This window comes from Cherax quadricarinatus, chromosome 82 (assembly GCF_038502225.1).
Source record: "Cherax quadricarinatus isolate ZL_2023a chromosome 82, ASM3850222v1, whole genome shotgun sequence".
Classification (NCBI taxonomy): Eukaryota; Metazoa; Arthropoda; class Malacostraca; order Decapoda; family Parastacidae; genus Cherax; species Cherax quadricarinatus.
Genome location: NC_091373.1, coordinates 11,067,703 through 11,095,447, shown reverse-complemented (window position 1 = coordinate 11,095,447; position 27,745 = coordinate 11,067,703). Strand labels below are relative to the sequence as shown.

The window sequence follows — 27,745 nt, the reverse complement described above, 5'->3', positions numbered from 1 at the left end:
GAGTAATTGAAATTTCTCATCATTGAAATTCATGTTGTTTTCTGTGGCCCATTTCAAGATTTGGTTGATGTCCGCCTGGAGCCTTGCAGGCAGTGTCTTGAATGGAGGACACTGTCATGTAAATTCGGGTGTCATTTGCAAAGGAAGACACGGTGCTGTGGCTTACATCCCTGTCTATGTTAGATATGAGGATGAGGAGCAGGATGGGAGCGAGTACTGTGCCTTGCGGAACAGAGCTTTTCACAGTAGCGGCCTCAGACTTGACTCTGTTTACTACTACTCTTTGTGTTCTATTTGTTAGGAAATTATAGATCCGCCTACCAACTTTTCCTGTTATTCCTTTATCATGCATTTTGTGCGCTATTACACCATGTGTATGTGTAAACCTGCGTATGTCGCTCCTGTCTGTCCCAACTACTGGATCACTACAACAAGGTCCTAGATGCACTAGAAGACAAAAAGAATGCAGATGTAATATATACAAACTTTGCAAAAGCCTGCGACAAGTGTGACCATGGCGTAATAGCGCACAAAATGCGTGCTAAAGGAATAACAGGAAAAGTTGGTAGATGGATCTATAATTTCCTCACAAACAAAACACAAAGAGTCAACAGAGTAAAGTCTGAGGCGGCTACGGTGAAAAGCTCTGTTCCACAAGGAACAGTACTCGCTCCCATCTTGTTTCTCATCTTCATATCTGACATAGACAAGGATGTCAGCCACAGCACCGTGTCTTCCTTTGCAGATGACACCCGAATCTGCATGACAGTGTCTTCCATTGCAGACACTGCAAGGCTCCAGGCGGACATCAACCAAATCTTTCAATGGGCTGCAGAAAACAATATGAAGTTCATCGATGAGAAATTTCAATTACCCCGATATGGTAAACATGAGGAAATTAAAACTTCATCAGAGTACAAAACAAATTCCGGCCACAAAATAGAGCGAAAAACCAACGTCAAAGACCTGGGAGTGATCATGTCGGAGGATCTCACCTTCAAGGACCATAACATTGTATCAATCGCAGCTGCTAGAAAAATGACAGGATGGATAATGAGAACCTTCAAAACTAGGGATGCCAAGCCCATGATGACACTTTTCAGGTCGCTTGTTCTATCTAGGCTGGAATATTGCTGCACACTAACAGCACCTTTCAAGGCAGGTGAAATTGCTGACCTAGAAAATGTACAGAGAACCTTCACGGCGCGCATAATGGAGATAAAACACCTAAATTACTGGGAGCGCTTGAAGTTACTGAACCTGTATTCCCTGAACGCAGGCGGGAGAGATACTTGATTATATACACCTGGAAAATCCTAGAGGGACTAGTACCGAACTTGCACACGAAAATCACTCACAACGAAAGCAAAAGGCTCGGCAGACGATCCAACATCCCCCCAATGAAAAGCAGGGGTGTCACTAGCACGTTAAGAGACAATACAATAAGTGTCAGGGGCCCGAGACTGTTCAACTGCCTCCCAGCATACATAAGGGGGATTACCAATAGACCCTTGGCTGTCTTCAAGCTGGCACTGGACAAGCACCTAAAGTCGGTACCTGACCAGCCGGGCTGTGGCTCGTACGTTGGATTGCATGCAGCCAGCAGTAATAGCCTGGTTGATCAGGCTCTGATCCACCATGAGGCCTGGTCACAGACCGGGCCGCGGGGGCGTTGACCCCCGGAACTCTCTCCAGGTAAACTCCAGGTAATGTGTAAACTTGATAAACCAAACTTGCCGAATAGGCCGAACTCCCTTAAAAATTAGACTTAACGGAGATAAAACACCTCAATTACTGGGAGCGCTTGAGGTTCCTAAACCTGTATTCCCTGGAACGCAGGCGGGAGAGATACATGATTATATACACCTGGAAAATCCTAGAGGGACTAGTACCGAACTTTCACACGAAAATCACTCACTACGAAAACAAAAGACTTGGCAGACGATGCAACATCCCCCCAATGAAAAGCAGGGGTGTCACTAGCACGTTAAGAGACCATACAATAAGTGTCAGGGGCCCGAGACTGTTCAACTGCCTCCCAGCATACATAAGGGGGATTACCAACAGACCCCTGGCAGTCTTCAAGCTGGCACTGGACAAGCACCTAAAGTCGGCTCCTGATCAGCCGGGCTGTGGCTCGTACGTTGGTTTGCGTGCAGCCAGCAGCAACAGCCTGGTTGATCAGGCTCTGATCCACCAGGAGGCCTGGTCACAGACCGGGCCGCGGGGGCTTTGACCCCCGGAACTCTCTCCAGGTGAACTCCAGGATTAATAGATATATTTTTTCGCTGACTACGATATATATTTTTTTTTATTTTTGGACCAAACTTAACTGAGAAATTTCACATAACCTATATTAAATTAGCATAAATTCTTTTACCTAAATTCTGCTACGTACAACATAGGTCAGTTTAAATTTATTTAATATTGCTACAAATAAATTTTATTTTTTTAGTTATGCTCTGAATGATTTTCGCTGATTTATGGCAAAAACAAATTTTGATTCTGCTAATTTGGTAAAGAACACCTTTGCCGAATAGGCGCATTTATGTTCGTTCTGTAATAGGATGACCAGAACTGTGCAGCATAATCTAAACGGAATCTAATCAACGATATTCAGAGTTGAAGAATAAGCTGGTCAACAACAACAACAATTTCGTTGACAAAGATACTTGTTGCCGAATTCGAAAATGTCAGTAGGTTTTTCAGATTGGCTCTAGTTTGTGAGATTTACATACCTACCCTCAGTTAATAGGGAACTTGGCAACAACGCGTGTATATGTAGTGACAATTTGTATATACAGATATTTTTAATAAAAATTATAATTTTATTTTTAATTGATTTAATATTTAACAAAAGAAGTTGTCAACAACGGCCACCTGATAACACTGTAACCTTAATTTTGTTATTTTTTTTTCAGAGAAACTTGATGTCTTTACGAAGAGCCTGCTTAAACAATCCCAATGCATTTTGCTACATTTGTGGCAAATACTCTTTGCAAAAAGCAAATCTTGCTTATTTTGGAGTGGCTCTTGGAGAATAAAACAAGTCTTGGGGTTCCCATATGGTTTGCAAAACCTGTGTAGAATGCTTATGACAGTGGAAAAATAGGCAAAGGAAAAATTTAAACTTGGGTGTGCCTATGGTGTGGAGAGAACCGAAAAACCACCACGACGATAGTTATTTCTGTATGGTGAATGTGGAAGGTTTCAATCGATACAAGAAAGTGGAAATATCCCGATTCGGAGTCACCTAGGGGACCTGTGCCACACAGCGAAGATGTTCCCATACTAGTGTTTACAACACTGTCTGACCTTCTATTGTCAAGGTTTAGGAAGTAACACAGGTGATAATAGTAAAAGTGAATATGAATTAAGCATTTCAACACCCCAGCAGTTCTCCCAAGAAAAACTCAATAATCTGATACGTGACCTCAGTCTGTCAAAACAAGCATCTGAACTTTTAGTATCCAAACTAAACGAAAAGAACTGTCTACAACAAGTTACAATAACAGCTTATTGGACAAGAGAGGTTGAACTCCTTCCTTACTTCAGTCAAAATGAAGAACTTGTATCCTGCAATAACATCCCCGGACTTCGAATGAGACTTGAATATCGACCAGGAGATTGGCGGCTGTTTATAGAGAGCTCCATTAGAAGTTTGAAATGTATCTTATTGTACAATGGTAACCAATATGTATCTCTTCCAATTGCTCACTCAACAAATTTTAAGAATACGAAAATATCTAAATGGTTTTGCAGAAGCTTTGCGATCATGAGCACAAGATGTTTATTTGTGTTGATCTGAAGATGGTAAACTTCTTGTTTGGGCAGCAGAGTGGACATACAAAGTATCCTTGCTTCATCTGCTTGTAAGACAGTAGAGTGACGGCAGATCACTGGACAAAGGTGGCATGCTGCAGCTACATGACTGTAGCTGCAGCAAACATCATTAACGAGCCATTGGTTGACAAGCATAACATTATTCTGCTACCACTCCACATTAAGTTAGGACTAATGAAGCAATTCACTAAAGCCTTGGACAAAGATGGCAACTGCTTCAAATACATTTGTAGACCGTTCCCTGGACTAAGTATGGAAAAACTGAAAGTTGGAATCTTTGATGGCCCTCAAATTCGAAAGCTTATCAAGGATTCTAATTTCACAAAATGTATGAATGGTGTTGAAGTTTCTGCATGGTGCAGTTGTGTGTCAGTTGTCAAGAACGTCTTGGGTAATCACAAAGCAGACAATTGTGAAGAACTAGTGCAAAACATGCTGATAAGCTTTAAGAATTTACGTACTAATATGAGCATAAAGGTATACTTTCTCCACAGCCACCTAGACAGATTTCCACATAATCTTGGCGAGGTCAGTGAGGAACAAGGGAAGAGGTTCCAGCAAGATATAAAAGTGACAGAAGAAAATCGAACAAACGATTTTATGTGCAGTAATTAATGGTGCCAGAATTATCTTACTATGCTAATCTGTTATTATATAGAATGAAGTGCTAGTATGTATTACATGATTTGACTTATGCATGATCTAAAAAAATAATTTTAATGCGATTTGTAAGTTAGCCCCACCTGATCAATATATTTTTCTAATCTTTTATGTTTCTCAGTGGAATACCAAATTTATCAAAAACTAGAGCCAATCAAGCAAAACCGATGACATATTCGGAATCAGCATCACAAATTTACCCTAAAATCGGTGTAATATCATTTACCAGAAAATGCATGTTCATCAAGAAGTATAAATTTATAGTTCTAGATATGAAGCTAAGATTTCTATTTGCTTTATTAGTAATATACATAGGCAACATTTAGGCATCTTTATTCCGAAACGTTTCGGAATAAAGATGGCTAAATGTTGCCTATGTGTCTTACTTACCAACTTGTCGGTATTGTATACCTTTTTGATATTCATTTGCTTTATTGCGAATAGAATTCTTGTTTGCATTGAGGATGTTCGTGAACCTCATTTTTCAGTTATTAACGTAGTATGGTGGGAAGTGAAGCTGTACCAAAGTCTATTTATTAACGTACTCAATTTTTTTTTTAAGCATTGTGGGCTAGAGTTCCTAAGAGCTTCAAGAAAAAGAATTCTATAAAGACGCCTCTCCTGGTCCAATTTACCTACTTACCTGATCTCTGCCACTATATATTCTGCTCGTCTTAGTTTCTCTGTAATTGTACTGAAGAAGCCACTCAACGGGAAACGTCTTGGTCAATGCATAAGTGCTTTTTATCTACAACTTCTCGGTATCAACATTCCACTACCAAAAGAAGGTTCTGCCGTCGGGTCCCAGGGAATCCCACCGAGTCACAATGACTCGATGGGATGGTGGCAGGACTGTTATCAGTTATGCAGAGCAAAGGTGAAATTTGCACAGTCACAAAGACACAGATGACAACAGCAAAAAGTAACGACTGAACGGGTATTAACCTCAACAGGTAAATAACAAAAAGGCAGAGTAACGTGACTTGAACAATACACACATAATTGTGTGATTTTGTAAATGGTCCAAGTCGGACCGAAACGTCGTCGTAAGCTCCCCTCTCTTATGTGCGGGTTATTTGTGTACTCAACATGTAGTATTGATTCAACTGTAAGTCGGGTAAAATATAAAACGAAAATTATATAATTAAATCAAATATATATGCCTCAGTACACATGATGAAATGTACACTTGCCTAAGATATTTCCTAACAAGGTGATGACATACACACCTAGCTGGATTATTAGCTGACAAGGTAATACCAGACACATGTAACTGGATTATTACCTGACAAGGTGATGACATATACACGTAGCTAAAACATTACCTGACAACCTACACAGAAACACACACACACACAGTGAAGTGCTAATTCAAGCATCAATAAAAATTAATCAACAGGAACGGAAAGGCTAGAAATTTTTTCCCCTATTTCCATCTTTTCTTGGTAATGTAGAAGATGAAGGTTAAACTGCCTGAAATGTACACATGCTAGTAGCTTTCTTATGTGCTTAATAATATTTTATTACATGTAAACTACATGTATACTGCAGAAAAATTATTATTACTATTAAAAAATGGAGCCCATGCTTATAAGTTGTGATGCTGGTGTTAAATTATTATTATTATAATCAAAAAGAAGCGCTAAGCCACTGCTGGTGTTAAAGAACCCATGACTTACGTCTTCTGCGGACAGAAGGGGCCAGGAGCCGAGACTGGACCGGTGTAACTACAATCAGGTGATTACATCATTACCCCGCCAACCTTCCCTCCACATCCTTACTTTTAGTCACTGATTCAGTGGCTGATCGTTGCAGCACTGAACTACCAACACACTGGTCTCTTCTGACTCTCAATGAGGCGGCAATGTTAATTCTTATTATCATTCTTCTTCTCCAACCTATTGTTAATATTCCCCTCAAGGAAGGCTCCTTGACGCTGGTGAGGGGCTCTTGATCTAGGGAATTGGATCTGATTTCGGTTCCCTGAATTGAGCCTGAATACCTTCCATCCCCCATATGTGCTGTACAATCCTACGGGTTTAGCGCTCCCCATAATTATAATAATATTAATATTATTGTTATTATTATTATTATTATTATTATTATATGAAAAATAAAGCTCGTGTGGGTCATTCAGCATAAGGAATGGTGCAGGATTGATCCTCCGTCCACTGATCCGGATACAGTTACGTTACTTAACCTTACTCATCTAACTAATTCATTTTAAATATGCCAGTTTTTGAAGTGTAACTATATACGTAGTGGCTTGCCCTTTAAAACGCTGCTGTTTTATCAATCCAGCTGTAGCTACTCTACACCCGTGGAAAGGTTGAGTGGTGACTACTGTGCTAGTACTGAGAGCCACCAACTTGCCTGCACCAAGGGACAAAGTCAATAAGAAAAGGTGTGTGTGTGTGTGTGTGTGACCACAAAGGTACTAACACGTAGAGAAGAAAGTCATTTCCTGAGTGTCATAACTCTTGCTTTACATTCCATTACTGAACTGCTACATTGGTTGGAGATAGGCAAATTTGATAAGGTTATCTGGCAATGACGCATTTGTGCACGCCATGATTATTTGAAGAGGGCAGCCGGTGGTGCCGGAAAATAATCTGCTGCGTGTCTGCAAGCAGTTCATAACACCCGTGAACCTTACTCGCACCTCCAGCACCAAGACATAGGCAGAAAGTATATGTGTATTAGCTTATATATGTATAAGTTATTATTATATATATATGCACTATATATATTTATTTTTCACCCAGTGAGAACTTAAGTAAATAAAGGTGAAACTTTTTGGCCCGAAGGCTGTTCCCCGTGTGCTTGCCTGAGGCGAGACGTTAATACTGAATATAAGTAACTATGACATGGCGGCCAGACTATGACGATGAAGGAGGAGGGAGAGCCATGAGGCTCTGGCATTCCATGAGCTCCTGGGCCTCCTCGACTCACCTGCTCGCTAAGGTAGGTGGGAACCTCAGTGTCATCATCGTTACCACCTTCCTACTGCTGGCTTCCTGTATGCCTGTCACCTGCAGGCATCTCACACTCGCGGCACCCCCCACCTTGCAGGAAGCAAGCCCGCCCACCGCCCACGCCAGCAAGTACTCCCACACACTGGATCTTCCTGGATCAAGAACCTCCTTCCCGGCACAAAAAACACTTGCAGCTGCTGTGCCTAATACTTCTAATGACAAATCGGGTAGGTGTATTATAATGAGTGTTTCAGCGTCCCTGCAAGAAGGGTTCCTTGGTGCCGGTGACTGGCTCTTGATCGAAAGAATTCCAGCTCTCCTCTTCCTGGAATCAAAACTGTTTAGTTCCCATTTCCAGGCAATATATGACCCCAACGGGTTTAGTGCTTCTCCATGAATGTACTTGTCACACTAGAGCCAGCGGCAGATGGACGGTGTTCCTCCGTGTGGTTTATTAGTTGATTTAATTAAATGAGTTTAAGGTTTATCAATTACACGAGGGTCACTAGAGCTGCATGCCACCTGTTCACCATCAGTCAAGAATACTTTAATAAATAAAACTGAAATTCAAGTCTCAGTGTACATACACTGAGACGTATACCTCACAGTGTGTGTGTGTATTTTGCATTTCATGAATATATAACAATCACAAGTTGACCACAGTGGTGATTCCAAACTATTACAGCCAGGGTGACATGCGATCTGCTCCTACTGCTGTTACTATTATTCCTACTACTACTACTACCACTGATACTACAGTTATTGATACTACTGCTACTACTATTAATGTTGTTACTACTATTGCTACTACTTCTCACACTCTTGATATTACTTCCTTTGATGTTATTGTCTGCTGTTTTTTCCGCTGGGGCTGCTCCTTTCGCTGCGGTTACTTCTTCCGCTGCAGCTGCTCCTTTTGCTGCGGTTACTCCTGCTGCGGCTGCTCCTTTAGCTGCGGCTGCTCCTTCCGCTACGGCTGCTCCTCCCACTGTGGCTCCTCCTTCCGCTGCGGCTGCTCCTTCCGCTGCGTCTGCTCCTTCCGCTGCGGCTGCTCCTTCCGCTGCGGCTGCTCCTTCCGCTGCGGCTGCTCCTTCCGCTGCGGCTGCTCCTTCTGCTGTGGCTGCTCCTTCCACTGTAGCTCCTCCTTCTGCTGCGGCTGCTCTTTTCGCTGTGATTACTCCTTCCGCTGCGGCTGCTCCTTTAGCTTCGGTTGCCCCTTCCGCTGCGGCTGCTCTTCCCACTGCTCCTCCAGTTGCGGCTACTCCTCCCACTGCGGCTGCTCCTTCCGCTGCGGCTGCTCCTTCCGCTGCGGCTACTCCTGTTACGGCTGCTTCTGTTCCTATTCCTCCTCCTACTGTTGTGGTTTTTTACTCCCGTTGGTGCTTCCTCCCATTGTTAATCCTCTTGCGTTAAAACATCAGAATAAAGTCTGTATATATATTGGGTACCAAGTTACCAGGGAGCCTCGGTTCGTATCTTGCTGCTGAATAGTTTTGAACGTCAGTTTCTGTAATAAGTGACCCCAATGGAAATAAGTCACTCTGTCTGACTTTTTGGGGTTATCCTAGGTTCTCTACACATATGCTGCTATGTATGATAATTCTATATAACTGTATTTGTGTATACCTGAATAAACTTACTTACATACTTAAAGCGGAAGGAGGATATCTAGAATGATTCATGAACATAAAAATGGGCATTGCCGTAGGGCTACTGACCCATGTATAGCTCTTTTGGCTTAGCGCTTCTTTTTAATAATAATACTGACCCATGCTAGGCAGGTTCAGCTCACTCTCACCCATACTCACATTTGAAGCTACTCCAAGTTCTCATTGATAGTCCGGTCCAAACCAGGTCCTCGCTTGTAGTAGTTCACAGGTTCCAACTTATTGTTACACACACATTTTTATTTATATAAACTAAATAAAGGTATTCTAATAATAACATTCAGAAAGTTTATATTATGATAGTCTATAAATATTAAATGAAATACTCACTGTAATAAGAACAGAATTTATTTTTGTCTCATTGATGCTACCTAGCAGTTTGTTCCACTTTTCTATATTCTTATTCTTCGATTTACGTAAAGAGGTGAGACATTAACGCAAGTAGAAGAGGTTCGATCCTCCGTCCACTAATCGCAAGACGTACGCGCTAATCTCGCAGCCAGTCAGGTTCATGAGAGACTCTCCACTCATCTGTAACTTTACTACCAAGATAGTACTTCGCTATATCCATTTTAAATCTGAATTTCTCAAACCTGAATCCATTGCTGAGAGTTCTGTCTCTGTTAGATGTTTTTAGTACGTTCTTTATATCCCTTCATTTATTCTCGTTTTCCATTTGTAGTTTTATACCATTTAGCTCCGAGTTTGGATTCTAGTATTACTCTGGCTATGTTTGAGAGGATTAAGAGGCACGTATGTTTCCCGTCTTATAATAACATGTTCATTTTTCTACTATAATCTACCTTGTCCATAATTACTATCGCATTTACTTTGTTCCGTAAGGAGAAGTCTAGGATCTTTCCTTGACTCTTGGTATAACTTAACAAATCTTTGATGCCAATTGTGTTGTAGAGGTGTGAGCAAAGTTCTGACCTCAACAACACCTCGGCAATATTTCTTGTGTCTGTTGGTAGCAAACTGAAGAGTCTTTTACCACGAATGTTGATACAGTGCTTTCTCACTCCATTTGTGGTGCGTCTGATTCTTGCTTAGTCCTGAACATTTTCCCGTAGTTCTGAGAGGGTTTTATTGCGTTTTGTGTCTTGTGCTCGTTTTCAGTTCTTCGTTCTTTTCCTATGTAAGCAGTTTGAATTTGCCACCGTTGAAAATCATATTGTTTTCCTTTCTAGACTGTATGTTGGATCATTGCTATAATAAACTCAGAAGAATTTGTAATGAACTCAAGAGCAAACTACAAAGAAAATTAGACATTTTAATTGAAAATAGTGATTGGACAAAGCATGCTAATAACAATTTTGTAATTAACTTATCAGATGAAATTTTAGACAAACATACAACTGCTGCTCTAGGTTTTGGCTTAAGTTTTGCAACTTCAAAAAAACTTAATAATGTTGAAATTGCAAAAGCCTTTTGTAACTTTGAAAAATTTTCTGATTTATCCTCTGATGAAATTAATATTAGTAAAGGAATGGTATATAGCTCTATGTTAAAACCAAACATTCCCAATTGCCCTCAAAGATTCTTTAAGTCTTATGATACACTTAATAACAATAAAAATTTGCGCCTTACTAAAGCAGACAAAATAAATGCAATAGTAATTATGAAAGAAAATGATTACCAAGAAAAAATGAATAATCTCTTAGATGATACTGAAACCTATTCTAAACTTAGGAAAAATCCCCTAGAAACCGTTAACAGCAATTTCAATAAAACAATAAAACTTCTACTGAAAGGCAAAGATGAATTAGTCAAACAATTTACTTCCACTAATCCATCTTTACCTTACATGTATGGACTAATAAAAACACACAAACCAGGGAATCCAGTCAGACCAATTATTAGCTCCATAGGGTCAGTTTCATATAAATTATCCAAATGGCTTGTTGATATTTTGAGCCCTATTGTTGGCAAAATTTCTAACTTTAATGTTAAAAACAACATAGACTTGGTTGATAAATTAAGCTTCTTGACTGACTTAAATGATTTTAACATGGTTAGTTTTGATGTTACTTCCTTGTTTACGAAAGTTCCTGTTGATGATTTATTAAGTTTCTTATCTGAAGAACTCGTTAACTATGATTTACCATTGCCAGTTTCTACTATCATTAAACTTATTAAACTTTGCATTGTTGATGCAAAATTTGTATTTAATGATAAGTTTTACACTCAGAAGTTTGGTATGGCAATGGGAAATCCTCTTTCACCTGTTCTTAGTAACCTATACATGGAATTTTTTGAAACAAGGTTACTTAACACAATCCTCCCTAATAGAGCTAAATGGTTCAGATATGTTGATGATATTTTGTGTCTTATGCCCAAAAATGTAGATATACACCATTTCCTAGGAAAATTAAATAGCTTAGCCCATTCTATAAACTTTACTGTTGAGTTTGAAGAAAATAACTCATTGCCTTTTCTAGATGTTTTAATTATTAAGGGTAATAATGAATTCAAATTTAAAATTTACAGAAAACCTACAAATAACTGTTCCTATGTCCACTATTATTCCTCGCATCAAGATAGAGTCAAACTGTCTGTTTTCTCATCAATGTTTTTGAGAGCTTTACGAATTTGTAGTCCTGAGTTCATAGATGAGGAAATATCCAAAATTTATGAAATAGGTAATGATTTAAAATACCCAAGAAATGTAATTGATAAATCTTTTAAAGTTGCTAGAAATACTTTTTACAATCCAAAAAGGGACAACCAGCCTTATTCATCTAAAAATATGTTGGTTCTCCCTTACCATGAAAACTTGGTTGATATGCCTTCTCTTCTTAAGACTTTTAATATTAAAGTTGTATTCAAAAATCTTGATACAGTAAAAAAACTTTTGATAAAGAATTCCCCCCAAAATGCTGATGGATGTGTCTATAAGATTCCTTGTAAAATTTGCGATAAAGTTTATTACGGTCAAACTGGTAAAAATCTCGAACTAAGATTAAAACAACATAAATATAGCATTAGAACTGGACAAGATTCCAATGCTCTATTTATTCATGTAAGAGATTTTAACCATCCAATTGATTTTCAAAAAGTTGAGAAAGTAGTATCAAGCAAGTCCATGGTCGACAGGAATATAATTGAATCTTGTTTCATAAAAAGCAGTTTTGACAATAATATGAATATTTCCTTTGGTTTATATAAATTAGATCCATTTATAATTAATAGAATTTGGGAAGAATTTAATAATACACTGGACAAATAATCTTTAAAATTTCTTATTTCTTGGGTAGAATAGTTTGTGAGGTGAGTTGTGCCAAGGACCTATCCAAGTTGGGTCGGCGCGCGTCAGGTGTTTAAACCGTTGTGGGATCTGATAGTGAGGTGCCGGCCAGACCCCTTATATATGTCGTGCCGAATATGTAAAACTGGTCAATTAGCAAGAACTCATTTAAAATTAAGACCTTTCTAAAAATTTTTCTTATACGTTTAAAGATACATTTTTTTCATTAATGTTGATGTAAAAATTTATAATTTTGCACCAAAAGAATCTTAGAAAACTTACCTAACCTTATTATAACAAGAACAATTTATTTTAGCCTAACCCAACTAAATGTATTTTAGATTTGTTTACAATAATTTAATACTAAACAAACACAGTGAAATATATTTTTTTCGTTAGGTTCAGAATGATTTTGGCGAAATTATTGCATACACAAATTTTCACTTGTCCTATATGGCAAGATGAGCGTTGGTATTTAAGCCAAGATGGCAAGTTCTGCCTATTCGGCACGACATGTATATATATATATGTATATATATATATATATATATATATATATATATATATATATATATATATATATATATATATATATATATATATATATATATATATGCAAAACAACCACTCTGAAAGAATAGAGAAATTCCAAGCGCTTTCGTGACTACTCACATTATCAAGTGATAATGTGAGTAGTCACGAAAGCGCTTGGAATTTCTCTATTCTTTCAGAGTGGTTGTTTTGCATATTCTGAAATCACCTGTTTACTGTGATCTTATTGCATATATATATATATATATATATATATATATATATATATATATATATATATATATATATATATATATATATATATATATACATATATATAATATATATATTTCTGGCAACTTTTTCACTGTTTTCTACTTACAAAAGATTCATGTTTATTTTAGTACCGTCTAGGAAAAAAAATTATCTGAAGTCCTTTCATCAAGGTCTGATATAAGGATACCAACAGTAAGGTTCTCAAACAATGCCTTGCGGTATTAAACAGTTTAGTTGGTTAAGACAAAATTTTGATACGTTTATCGCCACTGATTTTTTTTTGTTTGTAATAAAAATACCAGTTCTTTACTGACCCTCTTATATAATTTCACATAATTAAGATCTTCTTTGAGCTTGACAAATATATAGAAATTTTAGATTATTATTAACTTCATAGAGCCTAAGCTTGCTACCACCTGCAGCTCACAAGACTGTCATCCCCACGAGCCCCTTTAGAGCGGGGCAGATGGCAGACCAGAGGCCTAGCTTCTCCCTACGAGCCCCGTGAGGGCGGGGACGTGGCTAGGCCTGGGGACGCTTGGTCCCAAAGATGAGGGGGTACTTGTACCTCCTCCCATGGGAGACTTAGGTCTCGAGATACTCCCTAGATAGGGAGCCAAGGCCGGGTCACCACTACTTGGAAAAGACCCGGGCCGGGAGAATACCGGCGAATAAAAAAAAAAATTAACTTCATTGCACCCGCTACACCCAAAGGGGTTGTATCTAAAGATATGAAATCAAGAGCCTGTCATCGGCATAAAACAGCATGCTGTGATCTTATGAAATATTTCAAAAACACATTAAAACATACCACAGGCACAGCAGAGACCAAAAATTAGGTAAATATTAAATTTATTTGTTGGCACCTGAGTTGTGTAAGTCAGTTGTTCCCGCATTACAGCAACAATAGTTGAAGTGTACAACCTCAACTCTGATCATAACCTCAAAAACCACAGTGCCCTCCACCAGTCCTACAACCACAGTGCCCTCCACCAGTACTACAACCACAGTGCCCTCCACCAGTACTACAACCACAGTGTCCTCCACCAGTACTACAACCACAGTGTCCTCCACCAGTACTACAACCACAGTGTCCTCCACCAGTACTACAACCACAGTGTCTTCCACCAGTACTACAACCACAGTGTCCTCCACCAGTACTACAACCACAGTGCTCCACCAGTACTACATTACAGCAACAATAGTTGAAGTGTACAACCTCAACTCTGATCATAACCTCAAAAACCACAGTGTCCTCCACCAGTCCTACAACCACAGTGCCCTCCACCAGTACTACAACCAGAGTGTCCTCCACCAGTACTACAACCACAGTGTCCTCCACCAGTACTACAACCACAGTGTCCTCCACCAGTACTACAACCACAGTGTCCTCCACCAGTACTACAACCACAGTGTCCTCCACCAGTACTACAACCGCAGTGCCCTCCACCAGTACTACAACCATAGTGTCCTCCACCAGTACTACAAACACAGTGCCCTCCACCAGTCCTACAACCACAGTGTCCTCCACCAGTACTACAACCACAGTGCCCTCCACCAGTCCTACAACCAGAGTGTCCTCCACCAGTACTACAACCACAGTGCCCTCCACCAGTACTACAACCACAGTGTCCTCCACCAGTACTACAACCACAGTGTCCTCCACCAGTACTACAACCACAGTATCCTCCACCAGTACTACAACCACAGTGTCCTCCACCAGTACTACAACCACAGTGTCCTCCACCAGTATTACAACCACAGCGTTCTCCACCAGTACTACAACCACAGTGCCCTCCACCAGTACTACAACCACAGTGTCCTCCACCAGTACTACAACCACAGTGTCCTCCGCCAGTACTAAAACCACAGCGTTCTCCACCAGTACTACAACCACAGTGTCCTCCACCAGTCCTACAACCACAGTGCCCTCCACCAGTCCTACAACCACAGTGTCCTCCACCAGTACTACAACCACAGTGCCCTCCACCAGTACTACAACCACAGTGTCCTCCACCAGTACTACAACCACTGTGTCCTCCACCAGTACTACAACCACAGTGTCCTCCACCAGTATTACAACCACAGTGTCCTCCACCAGTCCTACAACCACAGTGTCCTCCACCAGTACTACAACCACAGTGACCTCCACCAGTCCTACAACCACAGTGTCCTCCACCAGTACTACAACCACAGTGTCCTCCACCAGTACTACAACCACAGTGCCCTCCACCAGTATTACAACCACAGTGCCCTCCACCAGTCCTACAACCACAGTGTCCTCCACCAGTACTACAACCACAGTGTCCTCCGCCAGTACTAAAACCACAGCGTTCTCCACCAGTACTACAACCACAGTGTCCTTCACCAGTCCTACAACCACAGTGCCCTCCACCAGTCCTACAACCACAGTGTCCTCCACCAGTACTACAACCACAGTGCCCTCCACCAGTACTACAACCACAGTGTCCTCCACCAGTACTACAACCACTGTGTCCTCCACCAGTACTACAACCACAGTGTCCTCCACCAGTATTACAACCACAGTGTCCTCCACCAGTCCTACAACCACAGTGTCCTCCACCAGTACTACAACCACAGTGACCTCCACCAGTCCTACAACCACAGTGTCCTCCACCAGTACTACAACCACAGTGTCCTCCACCAGTACTACAACCACAGTGCCCTCCACCAGTATTACAACCACAGTGCCCTCCACCAGTCCTACAACCACAGTGTCCTCCACCAGTACTACAACCACAGTGTCCTCCACCAGTATTACAACCACAGTGTCCTCCACCAGTCCTACAACCACAGTGTCCTCTACCAGTACTACAACCACAGTGTCCTCCACCAGTACTACAACCACAGTGCCCTCCACCAGTCCTACAACCACAGTGTCCTCCACCAGTACTACAACCACAGTGTCCTCCACCAGTACTACAACCACAGTGCCCTCCACCAGTCCTACAACCACAGTGTCCTCCACCAGTACTACAACCACAGTGACCTCCACCAGTACGACAACCACAGTGTCCTCCACCAGTACTACAACCACTGTGTCCTCCACCAGTACTACAACCACAGTGTCCTCCACCAGTATTACAACCACAGTGTCCTCCACCAGTCCTACAACCACAGTGTCCTCCACCAGTACTACAACCACAGTGCCCTCCACCAGTACTACAACCACAGTGTCCTCCACCAGTACTACAACCACTGTGTCCTCCACCAGTACTACAACCACAGTGTCCTCCACCAGTATTACAACCACAGTGCCCTCCACCAGTACTACAACCACAGTGTCCTCCACCAGTCCTACAACCACAGTGTCCTCCACCAGTACTACAATCACAGTGCCCTCCAACAGTCCTACAACCACAGTGTCCTCCACCAGTACTACAACCACAGTGCCCTCCACCAGTACTACAACCACAGTGCCCTCCAAGAGTCCTACAACCACAGTGTCCTCCACCAGTACTACAACCACAGTGCCCTCCACCAGTGCTACAACCACAGTGTCCTACACCAGTACTTCAACCATAGTGTCCTCCACCAGTACTACAACCACAGTGTCCTCCACCAGTACTACAACCACAGTGTCCTCCACCAGTACTACAACCACAGTGTCCTCCACCAGTACTAAAACCACAGTGTCCTCCACCAGTACTACAACCACAGTGTTCTCCACCAGTACTACAACCACAGTGTCCTCAACCAGTACTACAACCACAGTGTCCTCCACCAGTATTACAACCACAGTGCCCTCCACCAGTGCTACAACCACAGTGTCCTAAACCAGTACTTCAACCATAGTGTCCTCCACCAGTACTACAACCACAGTGTTCTCCACCAGTACTACAACCACAGTGTCCTCAACCAGTACTACAACCACAGTGTCCTCCACCAGTATTACAACCACAGTGCTCCACCAGTACTACATTACAGCAACAATAGTTGAAGTGTACAACCTCAACTCTGATCATAACCTCAAAAACCACAGTGTCCTCCACCAGTCCTACAACCACAGTGTACTCCACCAGTACTACAACCACAGTGTCCTCCACCAGTACTACAACAACAGTGTCCTCCACCAGTACTACAACCACAGTGTCCTCCACCAGTACTACAACAACAGTGTCCTTCACCAGTACTACAACCACAGTGTCCTCCACCAGTACTACAACTACAGCGCCCTCAACCAGTATTACAACCACAGTGCTCTCCACCAGTACAACTACAGTGCCCTCCACCAGTATTACAACAAAAGTTACTTCCACCAGTATTACAACCACAGTGTCCTCCACCAGTACTACAACAACAGTGCCCTCCACCAGTACTACAACCATAGTGCTCTCCACCAGTATTACAACCACAGTGCCCTCCACCAGTACTACAACCACAGTGCCCTCCACCAGTATTACAACAACAGTTCCCTCCACCAGTATTACAACCACAGTTCCTTCCACCAGTATTACAACCACAGTGTCCTCCACCAGTATTACAACAACAGTTCCCTCCACCAGTATTACAACCACAGTGTCCTCCACCAGTATTACAACAACAGTGCCCTCCACCAGTATTACAACCACAGTGCCCTCCATCAGTACTACAACCACAGTGCCCTCCACCAGTATTACAACAACAGTTCCCTCCACCAGTATTACAACCACAGTTCCTTCCACCAGTATTACAACCACAGTGTCCTCCACCAGTACTACAACCACAGGGCCCTCCACCAGTACTACAACCACAGTGCCCTCCACCAGTATTACAACAACAGTTCCCTCCACCAGTATTACAGCCACAGTTCCTTCCACCAGTATTACAACCACAGTGTCCTCCACCAGTCCTACACCCACAGTGTCCTCCACCAGTACTACAACCACAGTGTCCTCCACCAGTACTACAACCACAGTGTTCTCCACCAGTACTAAAACCACAGTGTCCTTCACCAGTACTAAAACCACAGTGTCCTCCACCAGTTCTACAGCCACAGTGCCGTCCACCAGTACTACAACCACAGTGCCCTCCACCAGTATTACAACCACAGTGCCCTCCACCAGTACTACAACCACAGTTCCCTCCACCAGTATTACAACCACAGTTTCTTCCACCAGTATTACAACCACAGTGTCCTCCGCCAGTACTAAAACCACAGCGTTCTCCACCAGTACTACAACCACAGTGCCCTCCACCAGTACTACAACCACAGTGCCCTCCACCAGTATAACAACCATAGTGTCCTCCACAAGTGACAAACACAGTGCCCTCCACCAGTCCTACAACCACAGTGTCCTCCACCAGTACTAAAACCACAGTGCCCTCCACCAGTCCTACAACCAGAGTGTCCTCCACCAGTACTACAACCACAGTGCCCTCCACCAGTACTACAACCACAGTGTCCTCCACCAGTACTACAACCACAGTGTCCTCCACCAGTACTACAACCACAGTATCCTCCACCAGTACTACAACCACAGTGTCCTCCATCAGTACTACAACCACAGTGTCCTCCACCAGTATTACAACCACAGCGTTCTCCACCAGTACTACAACCACAGTGCCCTCCACCAGTACTACAACCACAGTGTCCTCCACCAGTACTACAACCACAGTGTCCTCCGCCAGTACTAAAACCACAGCGTTCTCCACCAGTACTACAACCACAGTGTCCTCCACCAGTACTACAACCACAGTGCCCTCCACCAGTCCTACAACCACAGTGTCCTCCACCAGTACTACAACCACAGTGCCCTCCACCAGTACTACAACCACAGTGTCCTCCACCAGTACTACAACCACTGTGTCCTCCACAAGTACTACAACCACAGTGTCCTCCACCAGTATTACAACCACAGTGTCCTCCACCAGTCCTACAACCACAGTGTCCTCCACCAGTACTACAACCACAGTGACCTCCACCAGTCCTACAACCACAGTGTCCTCCACCAGTACTACAACCACAGTGTCCTCCACCAGTACTACAACCACAGTGCCCTCCACCAGTATTACAACCACAGTGCCCTCCACCAGTCCTACAACCACAGTGTCCTCCACCAGTACTACAACCACAGTGTCCTCCACCAGTATTACAACCACAGTGTCCTCCACCAGTCCTACAACCACAGTGTCCTCTACCAGTACTACAACCACAGTGTCCTCCACCAGTACTACAACCACAGTGCCCTCCACCAGTCCTACAACCACAGTGTCCTCCACCAGTACTACAACCACAGTGTCCTCCACCAGTACTACAACCACAGTGCCCTCCACCAGTCCTACAACCACAGTGTCCTCCACCAGTACTACAACCACAGTGACCTCCACCAGTACTACAACCACAGTGTCCTCCACCAGTACTACAACCACTGTGTCCTCCACCAGTACTACAACCACAGTGTCCTCCACCAGTATTACAACCACAGTGTCCTCCACCAGTCCTACAACCACAGTGTCCTCCACCAGTACTACAACCACAGTGCCCTCCACCAGTACTACAACCACAGTGTCCTCCACCAGTACTACAACCACTGTGTCCTCCACCAGTACTACAACCACAGTGTCCTCCACCAGTATTACAACCACAGTGCCCTCCACAAGTACTACAACCACAGTGTCCTCCACCAGTCCTACAACCACAGTGTCCTCCACCAGTACTACAACCACAGTGCCCTCCAACAGTCCTACAACCACAGTGCATTCCAACAGTCCTACAACCACAGTGTCCTCCACCAGTACTACAACCACAGTGCCCTCCACCAGTGCTACAACCACAGTGTCCTACACCAGTACTTCAACCATAGTGTCCTCCACCAGTACTACAACCACAGTGTCCTCCACCAGTACTACAACCACAGTGTCCTCCACCAGTACTACAACCACAGTGTCCTCCACCAGTACTAAAACCACAGTGTCCTCCACCAGTACTACAACCACAGTGTTCTCCACCAGTACTACAACCACAGTGTCCTCAACCAGTACTACAACCACAGTGTCCTCCACCAGTATTACAACCACAGTGCTCCACCAGTACTACATTACAGCAACAATAGTTGAAGTGTACAACCTCAACTCTGATCATAACCTCAAAAACCACAGTGTCCTCCACCAGTCCTACAACCACAGTGTACTCCACCAGTACTACAACCACAGTGTCCTCCACCAGTACTACAACAACAGTGTCCTCCACCAGTACTACAACCACAGTGTCCTCCACCAGTACTACAACAACAGTGTCCTTCACCAGTACTACAACCACAGTGTCCTCCACCAGTACTACAACAACAGTGTCCTCCACCAGTACTACAACCACAGTGTCCTCCACCAGTACTACAACTACAGTGCCCTCCACCAGTATTACAACCACAGTGCTCTCCACCAGTACAACTACAGTGCCCTCCACCAGTATTACAACAAAAGTTCCTTCCACCAGTATTACAACCACAGTGCCCTCCACCAGTACTACAACCACAGTGCCCTCCACCAGTATTACAACAACAGTTCCCTCCACCAGTATTACAACCACAGTGTCCTCCAACAGTATTACAACAACAGTTCCCTCCACCAGTATTACAACCACAGTGTCCTCCACCAGTATTACAACAACAGTGCCCTCCACCAGTATTACAACCACAGTGCCCTCCATCAGTACTACAACCACAGTGCCCTCCACCAGTATTACAACAACAGTTCCCTCCACCAGTATTACAACCACAGTTCCTTCCACCAGTATTACAACCACAGTGTCCTCCACCAGTACTACAACCACAGTGCCCTCCACCAGTACTACAACCACAGTGCCCTCCACCAGTATTACAACAACAGTTCCCTCCACCAGTATTACAGCCACAGTTCCTTCCACCAGTATTACAACCACAGTGTCCTCCACCAGTCCTACAACCACAGTGTCCTCCACCAGTACTACAACCACAGTGTCCTCCACCAGTACTACAACCACAGTGTCCTTCACCAGTACTAAAACCACAGTGTCCTCCACCAGTTCTACAGCCACAGTGCCGTCCACCAGTACTACAACCACAGTGCCCTCCACCAGTATTACAACCACAGTGCCCTCTACCAGTACTACAACCACAGTTCCCTCCACCAGTATTACAACCACAGTTTCTTCCACCAGTATTACAACCACAGTGTCCTCCACCAGTACTACAACCACAGTGTCCTCCACCAGTATTACAACCACAGTTTCTTCCACCAGTATTACAACCACAGTGCCCTCCACCAGTCCTACAACCACAGTGTCCTCCACCAGTACTACAACCACAGTGCCCTCCACCAGTACGACAACACCAGTGCCTTCCATCAGTAGTACAACCACAGTGCCCTCCACCAGTACTACAACCGTAGTGCCCTCCACCAGTATTACAACCACAGTACCCTCCATCAGTATTTCAACCACAGTGTCCTCCACCAGTATTACAACCACAGTGTCCTCCACCAGTATTAAAACCACAGTACCCTCAACCAGTATTACAACCACAGTGTCCTCCACCAGTACTAAAACCACAGTACCCTCCACCAGTATTACAACCACAGTGCCCTCCGCCAGTACTACAACCCCAACGCCCTCCATCAGTACTACAACCACAGTTTCCTCCACTAGTACTACAACCACAGTGCCCTCCATACTATTACAAGCACAGTGCCCTCCAGCAGTACTACAATCACAGTGCCCTCCACCAGTACTACAACCACAGTGCCTTCCAACAGTACTACAACCACAGTTCCCTCCTCTAGTACTACAACCACAGTGCCCTCCATAACTACTACAACCACAGTGCCCTCAACCAGTACTATAACCACAGTGCCCTCCACAAGTACTACAACCACAGTGCCCTCCACCAGTACTACAACCACAGTGCCCCCATAACTCCTACAACCACAGTGCCCCCCATAACTCCTACAACCAAAGTGCTCTCCACCAATACTACAACCAGTGTCCTCCACCACTATAACAACAGCGTCCTCCACCATAATAACCACAGTGTCCACCACCATAACCACAGTATCCTCCACCACTATAACAACAGTATCTTCCACCACTATAACCACAGTGTCCTCCACCACTATAACCACAGTGTCCTAAACCACTATAACCAGAGTGTCCTCCACAACTATAACCACAGTGTCCTCCATCACGATAACCACAGTGTCCTCCACTACTATAACCACAGTGTCCTCCACCACTATAACCAGAGTGTCCTCCACCACTATAACCACAGTGTCGCCCACCACAATAACCACAGTGTCCTCCACCACTATAACCACAGTGTCCTCCACTACTATAATCTCAGTGTCCTCCACTAATATTTTCTCAACAATCCTTTCAGTTACATCTATTTCAACCTCAGTAGTAAATGAATCAACCTTCCTTCACTTATTCCAGTCTTCCACTTCCTCAGCAGGTGCTGAGTCGACATCAAACTCCTCCAGCACTACACCAGAATCAACAGAATCCACGTTCCTCCACTCTTCCACCACGCCAGCTGGTACTGAATCGACCTTCAACTCTTCCTCCTCCACATCAATAGCAACTGAATCGACCTTCCTCTCCTCCACCACTTCAGCACCCACTGAATCGACCTTCCACCCATCTTCTACCTCTTCAGCAGCCACCGAATCGACCTTCAACCCCTCCTCCACATCAGAAACTGAATCGACCGCCCTTTCGTCCTCCACCTCAGCAGCAAATGAGTCCACCTCACGCCTGTTCTCCACCTCAACAGCAACTAAGTCGACCTTCCTCTCCGTTTCCACCACGCCAGAGGGTACTGAATCGATATTCAACTCCTCTTCCACATCAGAAGGAAATGAATCGACATTCCTCGCTTCCTCCACCACGTCAGGACCAACTGAGTCGACCTTCCTTACCTCCTTCACAACAACAGGAAGTGAGTCGACTTTCCTCGCCTCTTCCACCACGCCAGCACCCGCTGAATCGACCTTCCACACCTCATCCTCTACATCCCCAACTGAGTCGACTTTCCTGCCCTCCTCCACCTCAACAGCAACTGAGTCGACCGTCCTCCCTTCCTCCACCACCTCAGCAGCTGCAGAGTCAACGTCTCTCTCCTCCTTTACTACATCAGCAGCAACAGAATCTTCCTTCTTTCCCTCTTCCACCACGTCAGCACTCACAGAATCGACCTTCAATCCCTCATCTTCCACAACAGCAACTGAGTCGACCTTTTTCCAATCCTCAACCTCCTCAGCAGCAGGTGAATCGACATCACACCACTCCTTCACTACTTCAGCTGCAACTGAGTCCACTTTCCTCCCCTCTTCCACTACATCACAACCCATTGAATCGACCTTCCACTCTTCCTCTACCACTTCAGCAGTCACTGAATCGACCTTCCACTCATCTTCCACATCAGAAGGAACTGTGTCGACCTCGCTGCCCTCTTTCACTACGTCAGCAGTGACTGAATCGACCTTCCACACCTCCTCCTTCTCCACATCAGCCGCTGAGTCGACCTCACACCACTCCTTCACTACCTCAGGAGCAACTGAGTCCACTTTCGTCCCATCTTCCACTACATTAGCACCCACTGAATCGACCTTCCACCCCTCCTCCTCCACTTCAGCAACTGAGTCGACCTTATTCCAGTCTTCCACTTCCTCAGCAGGTGCTGAATCGACATCACTCTCCTCCATCACTACATCAGAATCAACAGAATCCACGTTCCTCCACTCTTCCACCACGCCAGCTGGTACTGAATCGACCTTCAACCCTTCCTCTTCCACATCAATAGCAAATGAATCGACCTTCCTCTCCTCCACCACTTCAGCACCCACTGAATGGACCTTCCACCCGTCTTCTACCTCTTCAGCAGCCACCGAATCGACCTTCAACCCCTCCTCCACATCAGAAACTGAATCGACCGCCCTCTCGTCCTCCACCTCAGCAGCAAATGAGTCCACCTCACGCCTGTCCTCCACCTCAACAGCAACTGAGTCGACCTTCCTCTCCGTTTCCACCACGCCAGAGGGTACTGAATCGACATTCAACTCCTCTTCCACATCAGAAGGAAATGAATCGACATTCTTCGCTTCCTCCACCACGTCATCACCAACTGAGTCCACCTTCCTTACCTCCTTCACAACAACAGGAAGTGAATCGACTTTCCTAGCCTCTTCCACCACGTCAGCACCCGCTGAATCGACATTCCAACCCTCATCCTCCACATCACCAACTGAGTCGACTTTCCTGCCCTCCTCCACCTCAACAGCAACTGAGTCGACCGTCCTCCCTTCCTCCACCACCTCAGCAGCTGCAGAGTCAACGTCTCTCTCCTCCTTTACTACATCAGCAGCAACAGAATCTTCCTTCTTTCCCTCTTCCACCACGTCAGCACTCACTGAATCGACCTTCAATCCCTCATCCTCCACAACAGCAACTGATTCGACCTTTTTTCAATCCACCACCTCCTCAGCAGCAGGTGAGTCGACATCACACCACTCCTTCACTACTTCAGCTGCAACTGAGTCCACTTTCCTCCTCTCTTCCACTACATCACAACCCTTTGAATCCACTTTCCACTCTTCCTCTACCACTTCAGCAGTCACTGAATCGACCTTCCACCCCTCTACCACATCAGAAGGAACTGTGTCAACCTTGCTGCCCTCTTTCACTACGTCAGCAGTGACTGAATCGACCTCACACCACTCCTTAACTACCTCAGCAGCAACTGAGTTCACTTTCCTCCCATCTTCAACTACATCAGCACCCACTGAATCGACCTTCCATCCCTCCTCCTCCACTTCAGCAACTGAGTCGACCTTATTCCAGTCTTCCACTTCCTCAGCAGGTGCTAATTCGACATCATTCCCCTCCTTCACTACATCAGAATCAACAGAATCCACGTTCCTTCCCTTTTCCACCACGCCAGCTGGTACTGAATCGACCTTCAACCCTTCCTCCTCCACAACAATAGCAACTGAATCGACCTTTCTCTCTTCCACCACTTCAGCACTCACTGAATCGACCTTCCACCCGTCTTCAACCTCTTCAGCAGCCACTGAATCGACCTTCAACCCTTCCTCCACATCAGAAACTGAATCGACCGCCCTCTCGTCCTCCACCTCAGCAGCAAATGAGTCCACCTCACGCCTGTCCTCCGCCTCAACAGCAACTGAATCGACCTTCCTCTCCGTTTCCACCACGCCAGAGAGCACTGCATCGACATTCAACTCTTCTTCCACATCAGAAGGAAATGAATCAACCTCTTTCGCTTCCTCCACCACGTCAGGACCAAATGAATCGACCTTCCTTACCTCGTTCACAACAACAGGAAGTGAATCGACTTTCCTCGCCTCTTCCACCACGTCAGCACCCGCTGAATCGACCTTACACCCCTCATCCTCCACCTCCCCAACTGAGTCGACTTTCCTGCCCTCCTCCACCTCAACAGCAAATGAGTCGACCGTCCTCCCTTCCTCCACCACCTCAGCAGCTGCAGAGTCAACGTCTCTCTCCTCCTTTACTACATCAGCAGCAACAGAATCTTCCTTCTTTCCCTCTTCCACCACGTCAGCACTCACTGAATCGACCTTCAATCCCTCATCCTCCACAACAGCAACTGAGTCGACCTTTTTCCAATCCTCCACCTCCTCAGCAGCAGGTGAATCGACATCCCACCACTCATTCACTACTTCAGCTGCAACTGAGTCCACTTCCCTCCCCTCTTCCGCTACATCACAACCCATTGAATCGACCTTCCACTCTTCCTATACCACTTCAGCAGTCACTGAATCGACCTTCCACCCCTCTTCCACATCAGAAGGAACTGTGTCGACCTTGCTGCCCTCTTTCACTACGTCAGCAGTGACTGAATCGACCTTCCACACGTCCTCCTTCTCCACATCAGCAGCTGAGTCGACCTCACACCACTCCATCACTACCTCAGCAGCAACTGAGTTCACTTTTCTTCCATCTTCAACTACATCAGCACCCAATGAATCGACCTTCCATCCCTCCTCCTCCACTTCAGCAACTGAATCGACCTTATTCCAGTCTTCCACTTCCTCAGCAGGTGCTAATTCGACATCACTCCCCTCCTTCACTACATCAGAATCAACAGAATCCACGTTCCTCCACACTTCCACCACGCCAGCTGGTACTGAATCGACCTTCAACCCTTCCTCTTCCACATCAATAGCAAATGAATCGACCTTCCTCTCCTCCACCACTTCATCACCCACTGAATCGACATTCCACCCGTCTTCTACCTCTTCAGCAGCCACCGAATCGACCTTCAACCCCTCCTCCACATCAGAAACTGAATCGACCGCCCTCTCATCCTCCACCTCAGCAGCAAATGAGTCCACCTCACGCCTGTCCTCCACCTCAACAGCAACTGAGTCGACCTTCCTCTCCGTTTCCACCACGCCAGAGGGTACTGAATCGACATTAAACTCCTCTTCCACATCAGAGGGAAATGAATCGACATTTTTCGCTTCCTCCACCACGTCAGGACCAACTGAGTCCACCTTCCTTACCTCGTTCACAACAACAGGAAGTGAATCGACTTTCCTCGCCTCTTCCACCACGTCAGCACCCGCTGAATCGACCTTCCACACCTCATCCTCCACATCACCAACTGAGTCGACTTTCCTGCCCTCCTCCACCTCAACAGCAACTGAGTCGACCGTCCTCCCTTCCTCCACCACCTCAGCAGCTGCAGAGTCAACGTCTCTCTCCTCCTTTACTACATCAGCAGCAACAGAATCTTCCTTCTTTCCCTCTTCCACCACGTCAGCACTCACTGAATCGACCTTCAATCCCTCATCCTCCACAACAGCAACTGAGTCGACCTTTTTCCAATCCTCCACCTCCTCAGCAGCAGGTGAGTCGACATCACACCACTCCTTCACTACTTCAGCTGCAACTGAGTCCACTTTCCTCCCCTCTTCCACTACATCACAACCCATTGAATCGACCTTCCACTCTTCCTCTACCACTTCAGAAGTCACTGAATCGACCTTCAACCCCTCTTCCACATCAGAAGGAACCGTGTCGACCCTGCTGCCCTCTTTCACTACGTCAGCAGTGACTGAATCGACCTTCCATACCTCCTCCTCCTCCACATCAGCAGCTGAGTCGACCTCACCCCACTCCTTCACTACCTCAGAAGCAACTGAGTCCACTTTCCTCCCATCTTCAACTACATCAGCACCCACTGAATCGACATTCCACACTGCCTCCTCCACTTCAGCAACTGAGTTGACCTTATTCCAGTCTTCCACTTCCTCAGCAGGTGCTAATTCTACATCATTCCCCTCCTTCACTACATCAGAAACAACAGAATCCACGTTCCTCCACTCTTCCACTACGCCAGCTGGTACTGAATCGACCTTCAACCCTTCCTCTTCCACATCAATAGCAAATGAATCGACCTTCCTCTCCTCCACCACTTCAGCACCCACTGAATCGACCTTCCACCTGTCTTCTACCTCTTCAGCAGCCACCGAATCGACCTTCAACCCCTCCTCCACATCAGAAACTGAATCGACCGCCCTCTCAT

General features: G+C 44.8%; 2 protein-coding genes across 2 annotated transcripts in view; one reads left to right on the top strand and one right to left on the bottom strand.

Annotated features, from left to right (window-relative positions):
* Positions 1–27,745, bottom strand: part of LOC138855138 (gastrula zinc finger protein XlCGF26.1-like) — a 69,233-nt gene that overhangs the window by 15,636 nt on the left and 25,852 nt on the right. The window lies entirely within an intron of this gene.
* LOC128702836 (serine-rich adhesin for platelets) lies at positions 7,131–26,345 on the top strand. The gene is made up of 3 exons (XM_070102643.1): positions 7,131–7,705; positions 22,625–26,234; positions 26,336–26,345. Exons 1-3 carry the CDS (start codon positions 7,366–7,368, stop codon positions 26,343–26,345), a joined length of 3,960 nt encoding a protein of 1,319 aa, XP_069958744.1. The 5' UTR covers positions 7,131–7,365.

Excerpts from the sequence above, each read along its gene's own strand:
- LOC128702836 (XM_070102643.1), top strand. The coding sequence starts at position 7,366 with ATGACATGGCGGCCAGACTATGACGATGAAGGAGGAGGGAGAGCCATG. Across the intron at positions 7,706-22,624 it reads TACTTCTAATGACAAATCGG|GTGCTGAGTCGACATCAAAC; the intron begins GTAGGTGTATTA and ends CTTCCTCAGCAG.